Genomic DNA, 19,715 nt, shown 5'->3' with positions numbered 1-19,715 from the left:
GTCAGTAGTTGTGGTTCAGTAGTTGTGGTCAGTAGTTGTGGTTCAGTAGTTGTGGTTCAGTAGTTGTGGTCAGTAGTTGTGGTTCAGTAGTTGTGATCAGTAGTTGTGGTCAGTAGTTGTGGTTCAGTAGTTGTGATCAGTAGTTGTGGTCAGTAGTAGTGGTCAGTTGTTGTGTGGTTCAGTAGTTGTGGTCAGTAGTTGTGTGGTTCAGTAGTTGTGGTCAGTAGTTGTGTGGTTCAGTAGTTGTGGTCAGTAGTTGTGGTTCAGTAGTTGTGATCAGTAGTTGTGGTTCAGTAGTTGTGTGGTCAGTAGTTGTGTGGTTCAGTAGTTGTGGTCAGTAGTTGTGGTCAGTAGTTGTGATCAGTAGTTGTGGTCAGTAGTTGTGGTCAGTAGTTGTGGTCAGTAGTTGTGGTCAGTAGTTGTGGCTCAGTAGTTGTGGTCAGTAGTTGTGGTTCAGTAGTTGTGATCAGTAGTTGTGTGGTTCAGTAGTAGTGATCAGTTGTTGTGTGGTTCAGTAGTTGTGGTCAGTAGCTAGTTGTGGTCAGTAGTTGTGGTCAGTAGTTGTGGTCAGTAGCCAGTTGTGGTCAGTAGTTGTGTTGTTGTGGTCAGTAGTTGTGGTCAGTAGTTGTGGTCAGTAGCTAGTTGTGGTCAGTAGCTAGTTGTGGACAGTAGTTGTGTTGTTGTGGTCAGTAGTTGTGGTCAGTAGCTAGTTGTTGTCAGTATTCGTGTTGTTGTGGTCAGTAGTTGTGGTCAGTAGCTAGTTGTTGTCAGTATTCGTGTTGTTGTGGTCAGTAGTTGTGGTCAGTAGCTAGTTGTTGTCAGTATTCGTGTTGTTGTGGTCAGTAGTTGTGGTCAGTGTCTAAACTACAGTTGTTGCGTGTGAAAATTGAAAGAAGTGAGATGAGAAGTGATCGGGTGAAATGTGAAGCGGGTGAATGGAGACAGCTTCGCTCTACCCAATCAGAGCAGCAAGATCAACATACAGCCAGCCCTTCTCCATTTGTGCTATATAAATACTGCACTATGACCCACAAAACTTATTTTCTAGATTCATGATAGTGTTGTTAGACAAAGTAAGGAAAGTGGACTTCAAAACGTGATGTACAGTAGTTATATTGAAATTTGCAGCTGTTGTTGGTAAGTAATGAATCTGCTGGCTTCTGACGTGACTTACTGCATATTTAATGAAAGCAGTTGATGGGATACTAAAACAGCTCTACCTCACATTTGAAAAGCAGAGAAGTAAAGGAAGATTTCATACGCTATAACTTTTTCTCTGACTTGTTGGGGGAGTGGTCAAAACGGCAGTTGTTTGGAAAAAGTTTACATTTTACATTTTAGTCATTTAGCAGACGCTCTTATCCAGAGCGACTTACAGTAGTGAATGCATACATTTCATACATTTTTTCTCTGTACTGGTCCCCCGTGGGAATCGAACCCACAACCCTGGCGTTGCAAACACCATGCTCTACTAAGTGAGCCACACGGGAAAATATGTTAATGCAGTCACTACAACAGCTGCATCATTAGATTGCTAACATATTTTATGTTAATGCAGTTACTACAACTGCTATATCATTAAATTGCTAACATATTTTTGTTCCGACAACAGATTTCAATAGTAGAAAAGTAGGCGGAAATGTCATATCATCTAACTTTTTGGGAAAGTGGTAGAGGTCGACCGATTATGATTTTTCAACGCCGATACCGATTATTGGAGGACCAAAAAAAGCCGGTACCGATTAATCGGACGATTATTATTTTGATTTTTTCCCCCATATATATATATATATATACACACACACACAGCTCTGAAGTGACAACGATACTGAAGAGTCTGCTTAGGAGACAAATACTCTCAACTGTTTGAATAATAAAAATAGGGTTTAAGTTACCTGTGATGAATGCTGAAAACAAAAACTGTAATTTCTATATGCAGGAAATCCTATTTTAATAATGGGCATGGTAAGAATTGACTACCAAAGTGCGAGTCATAATTCCCATGACACCTTCTAGCAAAATCTGAAAAGCGGTTCCTTCATTTATTCCATAGGATATTTTTAGATTAACTTAAAATAAGGTCTGTGTTTGGTTTAGGCTTACACCACCTTGCCAATTTTATAACTGTGTAGATATCCATAGGATATAACTCTGATCAATATAAGCAAAGATACATTTTTTTGTAGAGTGGATTTCTGAAAATATCTTGACAATCGTTACCTAGTGAGATTTACAGGGGTATCAAAACGCCGAGGCGGTTTAAGCACAAAACACAGACGTTATTTGAAGTAGATCAAGACATTCTCTATGGAAGACATGAACGGTAAAATAACGAAGGAACCCCTTTCAAGTTCAGCCACAAGTTATTACAGGAATTATGACGCGTCGACTATTTCTCTCTAAACCACATACCTTTGACTATTACGAGCCTGCTGCTGCCTACCATCGCTCAGTCAGACTGCTCTATCAAATATCAAATCATAGACTTAATATAATATAATAAACCTATAATAAACCTTAGGTCATTAATATGGTCAAATCCGGAAACTATCATCTCGAAAACATTATTCTTTCAGTGACATACGGAACCGTTCCGTATTTTATTTAACGGGTGGCATCCATAAGTCTAAATATTCCTGTTACATCGCACAACCTACAATGTTATTTCATAGTTCCGTAAAATTCTGGCAAATTAGTTCGCAACGAGCCAGATTCTGTATACCCTGATTCTGCGTGCAACGAACGCAAAAGAACTGACAATTTCACCTGGTTAATATTGCCTGCTAACCTGGATTTATTTTAGCTAAATATGCAGGTTTAAAAATATATACTTCTGTGTATTGATTTTAAGAAAGGCATTGATGTTTATGGTTAGGTACAGTCGTGCAACGATTGTGCTTTTTTTCGCAAATACGCTTTTGTTAAATCATCCCCGTTTGGCGAAGTCTGCTGTCTTTGTTAGGAAGAAATAGTCTTCACAGTTCGCAACAAGCCAGGCGGCCCAAACTGCTGCATATACCCTGACTCTGTTTGCAAGAGAAGTGACACATTTTCCCTAGTTAAAAGAAATTCATGTTAGCAGGCAATATTAACTAAATATGCAGGTTTAAAAATATATACTTGTGTATTGATTTTAAGAAAGACATTGATGTTTATGGTTAGGTACACGTTGGAGCAAAGACAGTCCTTTTTCGCGAATGCGCACCGCATCGATTATATGCAACGCAGGACAGGCTAGATAAACTAGTAATATCATCAACCATGTGTAGTTAACTAGTGTTTATGATTGATTGATTGTTTTTTTATAAGATAAGTTTAATGCTAGCTAGCAAATTACCTTGGCAACGTAAAGCAGGTGGTTAGAGCGTTGGGCTAGTTAGCTTGGGGATGCAACCTTACGTTGACAAGGTAAAAATCTGTTGTTCTGCCCCTGAACAAGGCAGTTAACCCCCGTTCCTAGGCCGTCATTGAAAATAAGAATGTGTTCTTTAACTGACTTGCCTAGTTAAATAAAGGTTAGAAGACATTTTTATTATTTGTATTTTTTTTAAATGTAAAAAAATATTCGGCAAATCGGTGGCCAAAAATACCGATTACCGATTGTTATGAAAACTTGAAATCGGCCCTAATTAATCGGCCATTCCGATTAATCGGTCGACCTCTAGAAAGTGGTAAAAATTTCAGTTTATAAAAAGTTCCCGAAAATGTTGTTGATGCGGTTACTAAAACAGCTATAACGTTGGCTCGGTACCAGATAATAATTTGAATTGCAAGGAAGTAGAGTTAGTTATAATATCCTCTAACTGAAAGCAGCTGATTTGTGTGAAAAGTTGCATTGTTGCATTTACAGTTAATGGAATGTTGGAAGTGATGATGTCACAATGGGACCTTTATAATGTTGAGGAAATCCCATGAAATGGATGGAGGAAGCAAAGTTTAATAGTTTAAAAAGTAGAAAATATATGAAAATGTCAATCCAGACCAGTTTACATATTTAAAAGCTTAAAAGTGTAATAGGACTTTAGTGCTGAAGAAGAAGTTCAATAAAACTGCCAACAGTGTTTCCAATTTTTTTTCTGTGAGAATCACCATTGGCTTTTCGCTAGAAGGCACTAGATCTGGGATCGGCAACTGGTGGCCCCTTTTTGTAGGCCCCCAGACCAATCAAACCTATTATTGGCCTTTTCTCCCCATTGAAATGCATTGGGAGCTCATTTAAATATTGTTTATAGTTAAAAAATTATAACAAATATTTTCCTAAGCAATCTAAGTTGGGGCAGTCTGGACATTTGGAAGTTGGTTTCGTTTTAATAGCTTAAATCGTTTAAGCTCTAGAGTGGGCGGAATAAATATAGTAATAGTAATAATACTATGTAAGAAATATAGAGTTGTGCTCAATTATTTATTTTAGGAACTCAGTCGGGATCTCAACTTATTGTTGAGAGTTAGAATAGTTGTCACGACTTCTGCCGAAGTCGATGCCTCTCCTTGTTCGGGCGGTGCTCGGCGATCGACGTCACCGGTCTTCTAGCCATCATTGATCCATTTTTCATTTTCCATTGGTTTTGTCTTGTCTTCCTACACACCTGGTTCCAATCCCATCAATTACATGTTGTGTATTTAACCCTCTGTTTTCCCCTCATGTCTTTGTCAGAGATTGTTTGGTGTTATTATGTTAGTGTATTTTGTATAGGTGTGCGACGGGAATGTTTACCCATTTTTTCTTTATGTACGCTGAGATTGGAGTTTGTTTTAAATATATACACTGCTCCAAAAAATAAAGGGAAGACTAAAATAACACATCCTAGATCTGAATGAATGAAATAATCTTATTAAATACTTTTTCTTTACATAGTTGAATGTGCTGACAACAAAATCACACAAAAATAATCAATGGAAATCCAATTTATCAACCCATGGAGGTCTGGATTTGGAGTCACACTCAAAATGAAAGTGGAAAACCACACTACAGGCTGATCCAACTTTGATGTAATGTCCTTAAAACAAGTCAACATGAGGCTCAGTAGTGTGTGTGGCCTCCACGTGCCTGTATGACCTTCCTACAACACCTGGACATGCTCCTGATGAGGTGGCAGATGGTCTCCTGAGGGATCTCCTCCCAGACCTGAACTAAAGCATCCGCCAACTCCTGGACAGTCTGTGGTGCAACGTGGCGTTGGTGGATGGAGCGAGACATGATGTCCCAGATGTGCTCAATTGGATTCAGGTCTGGGGAACGGGCGGGCCAGTCCATAGCATCAATGCCTTCCTCTTGCAGGAACTGCTGACACACTCCAGCCACATGAGGTCTAGCATTGTCTTGCATTAGGAGGAACCCAGGGCCAACCGCACCAGCATATGGTCTCACAAGGGGTCTGAGGATCTCATCTCGGTACCTAATGGCAGTCAGGCTACCTCTGGCGAGCACATGGAGGGCTGTGCGGCCCCCCAAAGAAATGCCACCCCACACCATGACTGACCAACCGCCAAACAGGTCATGCTGGAGGATGTTGCAGGCAGCAGAACGTTCTCCACGGCGTCTCCAAACTCTGTCACGTCTGTCACATATGCTCAGTGTGAACCTGCTTTCATCTGTGAAGAGCACAGGGCGCCAGTGGCGAATTTGCCAATCTTGGTGTTCTCTGGCAAATGCCAAACGTCCTGCACGGTGTTGGGCTGTAAGAACAAACCCCACCTGTGGACATCGGGCCCTCATACCACCCTCATGGAGTCTGTTTCTGACCGTTTGAGCAGACACATGCACATTTGTGGCCTGCTGGAGGTCATTTTGCAGGGCTCTGGCAGTGCTCCTCCTGCTCCTCTTTGCACAAAGGCGGAGGTAGCGGTCCTGCTGCTGGGTTGTTGCCCTCCTACGGCCTCCTCCACGTCTCCTGATGTACTGGCCTGTCTCCTGGTAGCGCCTCCATGCTCTGGACACTACGCTGACAGACACAGCAAACCTTCTTGCCACAGCTCGCATTAATGTGCCATCCTGGATGGGCTGCACTACCTGAGCCACTTGTGTGGGTTGTAGACTCCGTCTCATGCTACCACTAGAGTGAAAGCACCGCCAGCATTCAAAAGTGACCAAAACATCAGCCAGGAAGCATAGGAACTGAGAAGTGGTCTGTGGTCACCACCTGCAGAACCACTCCTTTATTGGGGGTGTCTTGCTAATTGCCTATAATTTCCACCTGTTGTCTATTCCATTTGCACAACAGCACGTGAAATTTATTGTCAATCAGTGTTGCTTCCTAAGTGGACAGTTTGATTTCACAGAAGTGTGATTGACTTGGAGTTACATTGTGTTGTTTAAGTGTTCCCTTTATTTTTTTGAGCAGTGTATTAAACTACTCCAATTATATTAACTTCGTTTCTCCTGCGCCTGACTTCCCTGACACCTACACACACAACAATGACAATAGTAGAATACACAAGGTGCAATTTCTAAATGTGGTAGTGCATCTCAGCAGTTTTTCTCTTGTTATGTCAGTCACTGACAGTCACTGAATTAGCCCATGTCAGCTATCATGTTTTAGATTGGTAAGGTAGTCTAGCGACCAGCTATCTAATTACCGACCGGGGGGGCGCCCATTGATTTTGTTAGTCACTTTCACTCAGATATCATATTAGAAACAGTAAACATTTCTCTCCACCCTGTGGAAAAATGAGTAGAATTTTGCTTCGGGATGCTCTGACTGCATGTGTGGGTACGGATGTGGGTACGCACAACTACGGCCCCTCATGATGAGTTCAGACTTTTTGTGGCCCCCACCCAAATTAAAGTTGCCCATGCCTGCAGTAGATGTTTGACCATTGCCACGACAACATCACAGCGCCAATTTGCCTTGCCTTGCACAGACATCTTCTCTTCTCGTTTACGGCAGAATTGAGTGGAAAATGTCTCTAAATGTTATCAAAACCCTTCGTTGCTAAACTCTCCAAGTCAGCCTCAAAAACCCTCAGTGGCTAAACTCTCCAAGGCAGCTGTCATATATGCAAAGTCACTTTAATCATATCTACATGTACATACTACCTCAATCAGCCTCACTAACCGGTGTCTGTATATAGCCTCTCTACTGTTATTTTTCACTGTCTTTTTACTGTTGTTTTTATTTCTTTACTTACCTTACCAAGGTAGCCTCAAAAACCCTCCGTGGCTAAACTCTCCAAGGCAGCCTCAAAAACCCTCCGTGGCTAAACTCTCCAAGGCAGCCTCAAAAAACCCTCAGTGGCTAAAATCTCCAAGTCAGCCTCAAAAACCCTCAGTGGCTAAAATCTCCAAGGCAGCCTCAAAAACCCTCCGTGGCTAAACTCTCCAAGGCAGCCTCAAAAACCCTCAGTGGCTAAAATCTCCAAGGCAGCCTCAAAAGTATCTGCATTTGTTGCTAGGCTCTTTTCTAAATAAAAGCCAGTAGACTTACCCCAGAGGGAAGGGGTGTGGCCGTGAGGTGGGGCGGGGCCTGGTCACCATGACGACTCTTCATCTCCTGCAACATGTTGTCTTTACACTCCAGCTCTCTCTGCAAGCCAGCCTGTACACACACATGCAAACACACATGATGTATCTGTCTAACTGAAAAAAAGAACAAAGATCTGTGGTGTAGTGTCTGTCTGTCTGTGTGTCTCTGTCTGTCTGTCTGTGTGTCTCTGTGTGTGTCTCTCTGTGTGGTACTACCTTCTGCAGCTGGCTCTCCTCCAGTTTGTGTTTGTGCTGCTGCAGCAGCCGGTCCTTCTGTCCAAGTTCCTTCTACACACACACACACACACACACACACACACACACACACACACACACACACACACACACACACACACACACACACACATGAATGGAACATCCTACTCCCCTGTACAGTTCCAGACTGTAGACCTCAGAGAGAGAGAACCTACTCCCCTGTACAGTTCCAGACTGTAGACCTCAGAGAGAGAGAACCTACTCCCCTGTACAGTCCCAGACTGTAGACCTCAGAGAGAGAGAGAACCTACTCCCCTGTACAGTCCCAGACTGTAGACCTCAGAGAGAGAGAACCTACTCCCCTGTACAGTTCCAGACTGTAGACCTCAGAGAGAGAGAACCTACTCCCCTGTACAGTCCCAGACTGTAGACCTCAGAGAGAGAGAACCTACTCCCCTGTACAGTCCCAGACTGTAGACCTCAGAGAGAGAGAACCTACTCCCCTGTACAGTCCCAGACTGTAGACCTCAGAGAGAGAACCTACTCCCCTGTACAGTCCAAGACTGTAGACCTCAGAGAGAGAGAGAGAGGATGTGTGTCTTACCTTGCACTCACTCAGCAACCTGCTCCTCTCATCCAACTTCCTCTGTAGCTCCGCCTATGACACAACCAACTGGGTCAATATGGATGGGAGTGTGTGTGTAGAAGGAACTTAATAGCTACTGCGGTGAGACATGCAGTCCCACTATCAGGACATATTCACAACACAGTTATTGTCAGACCGCCTTGTTGACCTGATAGCCAGCACAAATCCATTAACATTGTTGTGTAAGAGGAAGTTGGTTTGATGTTGATGATGGTTGGGAAGAAACGGATTACATGTCATCTGATTACAAAAACGGTAACCAGTTACGTTACCAGCTAAAATATTGTAATCATGTTAATGTTTATTCGCCACGTGAACAGGATACAGCAGGTATAAAACAGTACAGTGACATTCTTACCTTGAGAGCTCTTTCCCAACAATGCAGATATTATAACATAGATAATAATAGAAAATAGAAGGAAACATTTAATTAAAATTAAAACAAGAACTACAATGTGAATTAGAAACATGGGAATGCAAGTATATATATATAGGTTAGAGTCAGTACCTTATTCAATGTACTGGAGTGGTTGTATGTACAGGTCAGTACCTTATTCAATGTACTGGAGTGGTTGTATATACAGGTCAGTACCTTATTCAATGTACTGGAGTGGTTGTATATACAGGTCAGTACCTTATTCAATGTACTGGAGTGGTTGTATATACAGGTCAGTACCTTATTCAATGTACTGGAGTGGTTGTATAGACAGGTCAGTACCTTATTCAATGTACTGGAGTGGTTGTATATACAGGTCAGTACCTTATTCAATGTCCAGGGGTCCTGGAGTGGTTGTATAGACGGGTCAGTACCTTATTCAATGTCCAGGGGTCCTGGAGTGGTTGTATATAGAGGTCAGTACCTTATTCAATGTCCAGGGGTACTGGAGTGGTTGTATATACAGGTCAGTACCTTATTCAATGTCCAGGGGTCCTGGAGTGGTTGGATATACAGGTCAGTACCTTATTCAATGTCCAGGGGTCCTGGAGTGGTTGGATATACAGGTCAGTACCTTATTCAATGTACTGGAGTGGTTGTATAGACAGGTCAGTACCTTATTCAATGTACTGGAGTGGTTGTATAGACAGGTCAGTACCTTATTCAATGTACTGGAGTGGTTGTATATACAGGTCAGTACCTTATTCAATGTACTGGAGTGGTTGTATATACAGGTCAGTACCTTATTCAATGTACTGGAGTGGTTGTATATACAGGTCAGTACCCTGGAGTTGTAAAGGTACGTTTATATATAACAAGTGACTGGTAGCAGGATACACGTAAACAGAATATATAAATACTATATGGTAATATCCTAATGGTAATATATACATGTAAACTGGAGTAGGTGACCAGTAGCAGGATAAATACTAATGGTAATGAATGGACAACATTGAAATGGAGTAATACATCTGGGGATGGTAGTCAGATAGTCTGAGGCAGAGCAGTAGCTGCACTACCTGGGGATGGTAGTCAGATAGTCTGTGGGAGAGCAGTAGCTGCACTACCTGGGGATGGTAGTCAGATAGTCTGTGGGAGAGGCAGAGCAGTAGCTGCACTACCTGGGGATGGGTATAGTCAGATAGTCTGTGGGAGAGGCAGAGCAGTAGCTGCACTACCTGGGGATGGTAGTCAGATAGTCTTGGGAGAGCAGTAGCTGCACTACCTGGGGATGATTATAGTCAGATTGTCTGAGGGAGAGCAGTAGCTGCACTATCCCCTGTAGGGCCTTCCGGTCGTGGGCGGTGCAGTTGCCATACCAAACGGTGATACAACCAGTCCTCCACTTGAACTGCTATAGGGTTGAGATCCGGCGGCGACAGAGATGGCCGCCTCGCTTCGCGTTCTCAGGAAACTATGCAGTATTTTGTTTTTTTTATGTATCATTTCTTACATTGTTACCCCAGGAAATCTTAAGTTTTATCACATACAGTCGGGAGGAACTATTGGACATAAGAGCAACGTCAACTGACCAACATTACGACCAGGAATATGGCTTCCCCTAGAGGATCCTCTGTTTGGCCCACCACCCAGGACAATGGATCGGATCCCAGCCGGCGACCCAAAACAACGGCGCCGCAGAAGGGGCAGACGGAGCGGTCTTCTGGTCAGGCTCCGTAGACGGGCACATCGCGCACCGCTCCCGAGTTTACTACTCACCAATGTCCAGTCTCTTGACAACAAGGTAGACGAAATCCGAGCAAGGGTAGCCTTCCAGAGAGACATTAGAGACTGTAACGTTCTTTGTTTCACGGAAACATGGCTCACTCGAGACACGCTATCTGAGTCGGTACAGCCACCTGGTTTCTTCATGCATCGCGCCGACAGAAACAAACATCTCTCTGGTAAGAAGAAGGGTGGGGTTGTATGCCTTATGATTAACGAGTCGTGGTGTGATCATAACAACATACAGGAACTAAAGTCCTTTTGCTCACCTGACCTAGAATTCCTTACAATCAAATGTTGATCGCATTATCTACCAAGAGAATTCTCTTCGATTAAAATCACAGCCGTGTATATCCCCCCCAAGCAGACACATCGATGGCCCTGAACAAACTTCATTTAACTCTATGTAAACTGGAAACCACATATCCTGAGGCTGCATTTATTGTAGCTGGAGATTTTAACAAGGCTAATCAGAAAACAAGACTCCCTAAATTATATCAGCATATCGAATGCGCTACCCGGGTGGAAAAAATCCTGGATCATTGTTACTCTAACTTCCGCGACGCATACAAAGCCCTGCCCCACCCTCCTATCGGAAAATCTGACCACGACTCCATTTTGTTGCTCCCAGCCTATAGACAGAAACTAAAACAGGAAACGCCCATGCTCAGGTCTGTTCAACGCTGGTCCGACCAATCTGATTCCACGCTTCAAGATTGCTTCGATCACGTGAACTGGGATGTGTTCCGCATACTGTCGGACAATGACATTGATGAATACGCTGATTCGGTGAGCGAGTTTATTAGCAAGTGCATCGGTGATGTTGTACCCACAGCAACTATTAAAACATTCCTCAACCAGAAACAGTGGATTGATGGCAGATTTCGTGCAAAACTGAAAGTGCGAACCACTGCTTTTAATCAGGGCAAGGCGACCGGAAACATGACCGAATACAAACAGTGTAGCTATTCCCTCCGCAAGGCAATCAAACAAGCTAAGCGTCAGTATAGAGACAAAGTAGAGTCACAATTCAACTGCTAAGACATGAGAGGTATGTGGCAGGGTCTACAGTCAATCACAGACTACAAAAAGAAAACCAGCCCCGTCGCGGACCACAATGTCCTGCTCCCAGACAAACTAAACAACTTCTTTGCTCGCTTTGAGGCCAATACAGTGCCAACGACACGACCCGCTACCAAAACCTTCAAGTTCTCCTTCACCAACGTGAGTAAAGCATTTAAACGTGTTAACCCTCGCAAGGCTGCCGGCCCAGACGGCATCCCTAACCGCGTCCTCAGAGCATGCGCAGACCAGCTGGCTGGTGTGTTTACGGACATATTCAATCAAACCTTATCCCAGTCTGCTGTTCCCACATGCTTCAAGAGGGCCACCATTGTTCCAGTTCCCAAGAAAGCTAAGGTAACTGAGCTAAATGACTATCGCCCCGTAGCACTCACCTCCGTCATCAAGCAGTGCTTTGAGAGACTAGTCAAGGATCATATCACCTCCACCCTACCTGACACCCTAGACCCACTCCAATTTGCTTACCGCCCCAATAGGTCCACAGACGACGCAATCACAATCACACTGCACACTGCCCTAACTCATCTGGACAAGAGGAATACCTATATAAGAATGCTGTTCATCGACTACAGCTCAGCATTTAACACCATAGTACCCTCCAAACTTGTCATTAAGCTCAAGACCCTAGGTCTCGACCCCGCCCTGTGCAACTGGGTCCTGGACTTCCTGACGGGACGCCCCCCAGGTGGTGAGGGTAGGAAACAACATCTCCACCCCACTGATCCTCAACACTGGGGCCCCACCAGGGTGCATGCTCAGCCCCCTCCTGTACTCCCTGTTCACCCATGACTGCGTGGCCACGCACGCCTCCAACTCAATTATCAAGTTTGCAGACGACAGTGGTTGGCTTGATTACCAACAATGACGAGACGGCCTACAGGGAGGAGGTGAGGGCCCTCGAAGTGTGGTGTCAGGAAAATAACCTCACACTCAACGTCAACAAAACAAAGGAGATGATCGTGGTCTTCAGGAAACAGCAGAGGGAGCAGCCCCCTATCCACATCGACGGGACAGTAGTGGAGAAGGTGGAAAGTTTTAAGTTCCTCGGCGTACACATCATGGACAAACTGAAATGGTCCACCCACACAGACAGCGTGGTGAAGAAGGCGCAACAGCCCCTCTTCAACCTCAGGAGGCTGAAGAAATTCGGCTTGTCACCAAAAACACTCAAACTTTTACAGATGCACAATCGAGAGCATCCTGTCGGGCTGTATCACCACCTGGTACGGCAACTGCCCCGCCCACAATCGTAAGGCTCTCCAGAGGGTAGTGAGGTCTGCACAACGCATCACCGGGGGCAAACTACCTGCCCTCCAGGACACCTACACCACCCGATGTCACAGGAAGGCCAAAAAGATCATCAAGGACAACAACCACCCGAGCCACTGCCTGTTCACCGCGCTATCATCCAGAAGGAGAGGTCAGTACAGGTGCATCAAAGCTGGAACCGAGAGACTGAAAAACAGCTTCTATCTCAAGGCCATCAGACTGTTAAACAGCCGTCACTAACACAGAGAGGCTGCTGTCAACATACTGACTCAATCTCTAGCCACTTTAATAATTATGAATTGGATGTAATAGATGTATCAATAGTCACTTTAAACAATGCCACTTTATATAATGTTTACATACTCTGCATTACTCATCTCATATGTATATACTGTACTCTATACCATCTACTGCATCTTGCCTATGCCGTTCAGCCATCACTCATTCATATATTTTTATGTACATATTCTTATTCATTTCTTTACACTTGTGTGTATAAGGTAGTTGTTGTGAAATTGTTAGATTACTTGTTAGATATTACTACATGGTCGGAACTAAAAGCACAAGCATTTCGCTACACTCGCATTAACATCTGCTAACCATGTGTATGTGACAAATAAAATTTGATTTGATTTGATTTATGGATGTTCTCCAATGGTGCAGCTGTAAAAGTTCCTGAGAATCTGAGGGGCCATGCCAAATCGTTTCAGCCTCCTGAGGGAGAAGAGTGACATTGCTGTTATGGTGTGAGAGGACCATGTGAAGTCCTCAGTGATGTGGACACAGAGGAACTTGACCCTCTCCACTGCAGCTCCATCGATGTGGAATCCACCTTGTTCTTATATTGTCCATTTTCCAGGTTGATGGCTCTACGGAGGTCGTAGCGGGACTTCTTGTACACATCCTCAGGCGTATCCTTGGGGTTGGCTGCAATAGCCCTGTGTGCGGTAGCTCTCTCCTTTAGTCTAGTGCGTACCTGAGTGTTAATCCAGGGCTTTTGATTGGGGAAGCAGCGAACCTTCAATGTGGGGATTAATTTCCTGATGAAGCCCGAGACAGAGGTGGTTAGCTCGTCGATGCTATCGGCGGAGTCCTGAAACATATGCCCATCAACGCAGTGCTAGCAAAGCAGTGCTGAAACATAGCCTCTGATTCAGAGGACCATTTCTCAACAGAGCGCATCACAGGTACTTCCTGTTTCAACTTAGTTTTGTAAACAGGAACCACGAGTATAGAGACATGATCTGATTTGCCAAAGGAGGGACGAGGGAGGGCCTTGTATGCTTGCTTGTGGGTTGTAACAGTAACAGTGGTTTAGGTCATTATCGCCCCTAGTGGCGAAGGAGACCTGATGATAAAAGTTAGGCATCACGGAAGAAAAAAAATAATAGGCAACAAGAAAAGCAGCCTACGGGTGCATGGCTTCCTGCTTGTTTATAGCCTCGTACAGTTGGTTAGTGCCAGCTTGTTGTTGTTGTCCTGAGGTGGAAAATATACAGCAGTCATGATAACAGATGAAAACTCTCTCGGGAGGTAGAAGGGTCGGCATTTGACCATTACGTATTCCAAGATGGGTGAACAATAGGTTGAGAAGTCTGCACAGCATCTGTTGTTGATGAAGAGACATACTCCTCCCCCTCCGGAATCCCCTGAATCCAATGACCCGTCTGCTCAGGTGAATGGAGAATCCATGGGGTTGGATAGCAATGGGAGGTATCTTGTCCGAAAGCCATGTTTCAGAAAAACAAATCATATTGCAGTTACGAGAGTCCCGTTGATAGGAGGTCATCCATCTTATTTTCAAATGATTGGCCAATAGAATGGAGGGAAGTGGTGGCCAGTTTTCCATTTGCTTTAGTCTCAACAGGACGCCTGATCTCTTGCCTTTTTTTGCAGGCGTTCCCTCTTGGGAGCGCCTGAGATCGGAGGTACATAAAGAGCCCAGGGCGGATGAGTCAAAGCCAAAGCCGAAATTGAGGTTAGTTAGTAACTGCCGATCTAATGTTCAAAAGTTTTTGTCGATCGTCAGAAATTATAGCGAATACATTTAGTGATAAAATGTGATTACAGTAACTTCTTTGATCACTTTTTAATTCAGAAAGAGTGTTTCTCTATGATATTCAATTCAGAGTTGAAAAAAGGTGTAAGTTTAAGTTTGTTCAACCACTATGATGACGCACCAAATGCATTTGGATGAATCCTTTCTGTCTTCTTCTGATGCCTTATAAAAGGGAAATGAATCCAAAAGTAACTGATGTTATCAGATGACCTTACTGAGTTTAGTTAAGGACGCCAGAGGGAGGTTAACATTTTTTATGTGTGTTGCTCTTTTGACTCCTACATGGAGCAGACGTGTGCTGACAAGTTAGTAAAATACCAGCCCCTCGTGTCATGTCTGGACAGACCTGGTTATCACTGCAAACTTGTAGCGCTGGTATTTGGAAGTCTCTGCCATGTACATAGGCTGCCAGTATGTGGCCTTCAGATTGCAGGTCTGTCTAAAACCAAGGCAAAGCAACGAGGTACTGTTCTGTGTTAGCCGTCATGGGCAGCCTAGCTGTATGGAGAAGGTGCTTTCTGTCTCCATTAGAGTCCATATATCCATGACCTATGAAATGCTTGAATTATTCAAATAAAGTTTTTAAATGTGAGTGAGTGAGAGTGTGTGTGTGTGAGTGAGTGAGTGAGTGAGTGAGTGTGCGCATGCGGTATGTGTGTGTGCATGCGGTATGTGTGTGTGTGTGCGTGAGAGTGAGAGTGTGTGTGTGTGTGTGTGCATGTGTGTGCATGTGTGTGAGAGAGTGAGTGAGAGTGCGCATGCGGTATGTGTGTGTCGTACGTTGAGGCTGCTGAGTTGGTCCTGGGTCATGCTGGCTCTGCTGAGTTGGTCCTGGGTCATGCTGGCTCTGAGCTGCTCCTGTTTAAGCTGCAACATACACTCCTCCTGGGCAAACAACCTTTGCTGCTGTGCCTCCTACACACACACACACACACACACACACACACACACACACACACACACACACACACACACACACACACACACACACACACACACACACACACACACACACACACACACACACACAGAGAGAGCACACACACACACACAGAGAAAGAGAGAGAGCACACAGAGAGAGCACATACACACACACAGAGCACACACACACACAGAGAGAGAGAGAGAGAGAGAGAGAGAGAGAGAGAGAGAGAGAGAGAGAGAGAGAGAGAGAGAGAGAGAGAGAGAGAGAGAGCACACAGAGAGAGCACACACACACACACACACAACACTTCTTTATTTTTACTATTCTCTACATTGTATAATAATAGTGAACACATCAAAACTATGAAAAAACAATGTTCTGGTTCATTAGTGTTAAGTTAGCTGGCTAGCCAGTTCAAATAATGACCATATCATATACTGTGCCTTGCAATAGTATTCACCCCCCTTGGTGTTTTTCCTATTTTGTTGCATTACAACCTGTAATTTAAATGTATTTTTATTTGGATTTCATGTAACGGACAAACACAAAATAGTCCAAATTGGTGAAGTGAAATGAAAAAAATAACTTCTAAATCCTAAGAAAATATCAAATGGAAAAGTGGTGTGTTCATATGTATTCACCCCCTTTGTTATGAAGCCCCTAAATAAGATCTGGTGCAACCAATTACCTTCAGAAGTTAATTATTAATTAAATAAAGTCCACCTGTGTGCAATCTAAGTGTCACATGATCTGTCACATGATCTCAGTATATATAATCGCCTGTTCTGAAATACCCCAGAGTCTGCAACACCACTAAGCAAGGGGCACCACCAAGCAAGCAGCACCATGAAGACCAAGGAGCTCTCCAAACAGGTCAGGGACAAAGTTGTGGAGAAGTACAGATCAGGGTTGGGTTCTAAAAAAATATCGGAAACTTTGAACATTACATTTACATTTAAGTCATTTAGCAGACGCTCTTATCCAGAGCGACTTACAAATTGGTGCATTCACCTTAAGATATCCAGTGGAAAAACCACTTTACAATAGTGCATCTAAATCTTTTGGGGGGGGGGGGGGGGGGGGTAGAAGGATTACTTTATCCTATCCCAGGTATTCCTTAAAGAGGTGGGGTTTCAGGTGTCTCCGGAAGGTGGTGATTGACTCCGCTGTCCTGGCGTCGTGAGGGAGCTTGTTCCACCATTGGGGTGCCAGAGCAGCGAACAGTTTTGACTGGGCTGAGCGGGAGCTGTGCTTCCTCAGAGGTAGGGAGGCGAGCAGGCCAGAGGTGGATGAACGTGGGATGAACATCCCACGGAGAACCATTAAATCCATTATTAAAAAATGGTAAGAATATGGCACCACAACAAACCTGCCAAGAGTGGGTCGCCCACCAAAACTCACGGACCAGGCAAGGAGGGCATTAATCAGAGAGGCAACAAAGAGACCAAAGATAACCCTGAAGGAGCTGCAAAGCTCCACAGCGGAGGTTGGAGTATCTGTCCATAGGACCACATTAAGCCATACACTCCACAGAGCTGGGCTTTACGGAAGAATGGCCAGAAAAAAAGCCATTGCATAACCTTTCTGGTGCAGGCGTTCCGCTAGCGACCCACCTCGACAACATCCGGTGAAATTGCAGAGCGCGAAATTCAAATGACAGAAATAGAAATATTTAACATCCATGAAAATACAAGTGTCATACATCAAAATAAAGATTAACTTCTTGTTAATCCAGCCGCTGTGTCAGATTTCAAAAAGGCTTTACGGCGAAAGCACACCATGCGATTATCTGAGGACAGCGCCCCGCATACAAAAGCATGAAAAACATTTTTCAACCAGGCAGGTGCGCCACGAAAGTCAGAAATAGCGATATAATAAAAGCCTTACCTTTGAAGATCTTCTTCTGTTGGCACTCCAAAAGGTCCCAGCTACATCACAAATGGTCCTTTTGTTCGATAAAGTCCTTCTTTATAACCACAAAAACTCAGTTTAGCTGGCACGCTTCATTCAATAATCCACCGGTTTCCCTCCTTCAAAATGCATACAAAATGAATCCCAAACGTTACCAATAAACTTCACCAAACATGCCAAACAACGTTTATAATCAAACCTCAGGTACCCTAATACGTAAATAAACGATCAAATTTAAGACGGAGAATCGTTACTGTCTTTACTGGAGATAAATAACAAAGAACGCGCTCTCATCCACGCGCATGAAAACACTACAGCCAAAACACTACAGCCAAAAACTACAAATTCTAGCTCATTTTTCCAAAAGCAAGCCTGAAACTCTTTCTAAAGACTGTTGACATCTAGTGGAAGCCCTAGGAACTGCAATCTGGGAGGATTTCGCCTCATAATAAACATGACAGCCATTGGAAACAGTGGTAGGCTGAATTTTTTATTTTTTTTGGATGGTTTGTCCTCGGGGTTTCGCCTGCCATATCAGTTCTGTTATACTCACAGACATTATTTTAAGTTTTAGAAACTGCATATGCATATCCTAGTTTCTGGGCCTGAGTAACAGGCAGTTTACTTTGGGCACGCTTTTCATCCGGACGTCAAAATACCGCCCCCTAGCCCAAAGAGGTTAAAGAAAAAATAAGCAAACAAGTTTGCCAAAAGGCATGTGGGAAACTCCCCAAAGATATGGAAGAAGGTACTCTGGCCAGATGAGACTAAAATTGAGCTTTTTGGCCATCAAGGAAAACGCTATGTCTGGCACAAACCCAACACCTCTCATCACCCCGAGAACACCATGCCCACAGTGAAGCGTGGTGGCAGCATCATGCTGTGGGGATGTTTTTCATTGGCAGGGACTGGGAAACTGGTCAGAATTGAAGGAGTGATGGATGGCGCTAAATACAGGGAAATTCTTGAGGGAAACCTGTTTCAGTCTTCCAGAGATTTGAGACTGGGACAGAGGTTCACCTTCCAGCAGGACAATGACCCTAAGCATACTGCTAAAGCAACACTTGAGTGGTTTAAGGGGAAACATTTAAATGTCTTGGAATGGCCTAGTCAAAGCCCAGACCTCAATCCAATTGAGAATCTGTGGTATGATTTAAAAGATTGCTGTACACCAGCAGGAAGCCATCCCACTTGAAGGAGCTGGAGCAGTTTTGCCTTGAAGAATGGGCAAAAATCCCAGTGGCTAGATGTGCCAAGCTTATAGAGACATACCCCAAGAGACTTGCAGCTGTAATTGCTGCAAAAGGTGGCTCTACAAAGTATTGACTTTGGGGGGGGGGGGGTGAATAGTTATACATGCTCAAGTTGTCTGTTATTTTGTCTTATTTCTTGTTTGTTTCACAATAAAAATTATTTTGCATCTTCAAAGTGGTAGGCATGTTGTGTAAATCAAATGATACAAACCCCCCAAAAATCTATTTTAATTCCAGGTTGTAGGGCAACAAAATAGGAAAAATTCCAAGGGGGGTGAATACTTTCACAAGGCACTGTACAGTGCCAGTCAAAAGTTTGGACAGACCTACTCATTCCAGGGTTTTTCTTTATTTTTACTATTTTCTACATTGTATAATAATAGTGAAGACATCAAAACCATGAAATAACACATATGGAACCATTCCACAAATGGAATCACATTACATGCATAAATATGCATAAATATGCATGAAAAGTATCTGTATAATACAATATATCATCTGGACTGACCACCGCAATCTGGAGTACATCAGGACAACGAGGAGATTGAACCCTTGCCAGGCAAGGTGGGCCATGTTTTTCACCCGTTTTGTGTTTACCCTTTCCTACAGACCAGGCTCCCAGAACGTGAAGGCAGAAGGAGCGGCCCAAGCTGTATGACACAAAGGAGCGGCCCATGGATCCCACTGCCATACTCCCAGCCTCCCCGCCTCCTGCTTGGTGGCGCCG

At 43.9% G+C, this 19,715-nt stretch overlaps 1 protein-coding gene across 5 annotated transcripts in view; it reads right to left on the bottom strand.

Moving 5' to 3' along the window:
- LOC115204708 (dixin-A) overlaps nt 1-19,715 on the bottom strand; it is a 92,062-nt gene that overhangs the window by 22,777 nt on the left and 49,570 nt on the right. For all 5 annotated transcript variants that reach the window (XM_029770432.1, XM_029770436.1, XM_029770434.1 and 2 more), the window contains exons 11-14: nt 15,677-15,811; nt 8,283-8,336; nt 7,679-7,750; nt 7,425-7,535 (exon numbers count right to left, since the gene is read on the bottom strand). In XM_029770432.1, the coding sequence (XP_029626292.1) occupies nt 7,425-7,535; nt 7,679-7,750; nt 8,283-8,336; nt 15,677-15,811 (372 nt within the window). The remainder of the gene's footprint in view (nt 1-7,424; nt 7,536-7,678; nt 7,751-8,282; nt 8,337-15,676; nt 15,812-19,715) is intronic.

The sequence above is a fragment of the Salmo trutta genome, chromosome 12 (assembly GCF_901001165.1).
Source record: "Salmo trutta chromosome 12, fSalTru1.1, whole genome shotgun sequence".
NCBI lineage: Eukaryota > Metazoa > Chordata > Actinopteri > Salmoniformes > Salmonidae > Salmo > Salmo trutta.
This window is presented reverse-complemented; position numbering and strand designations above follow the sequence as displayed.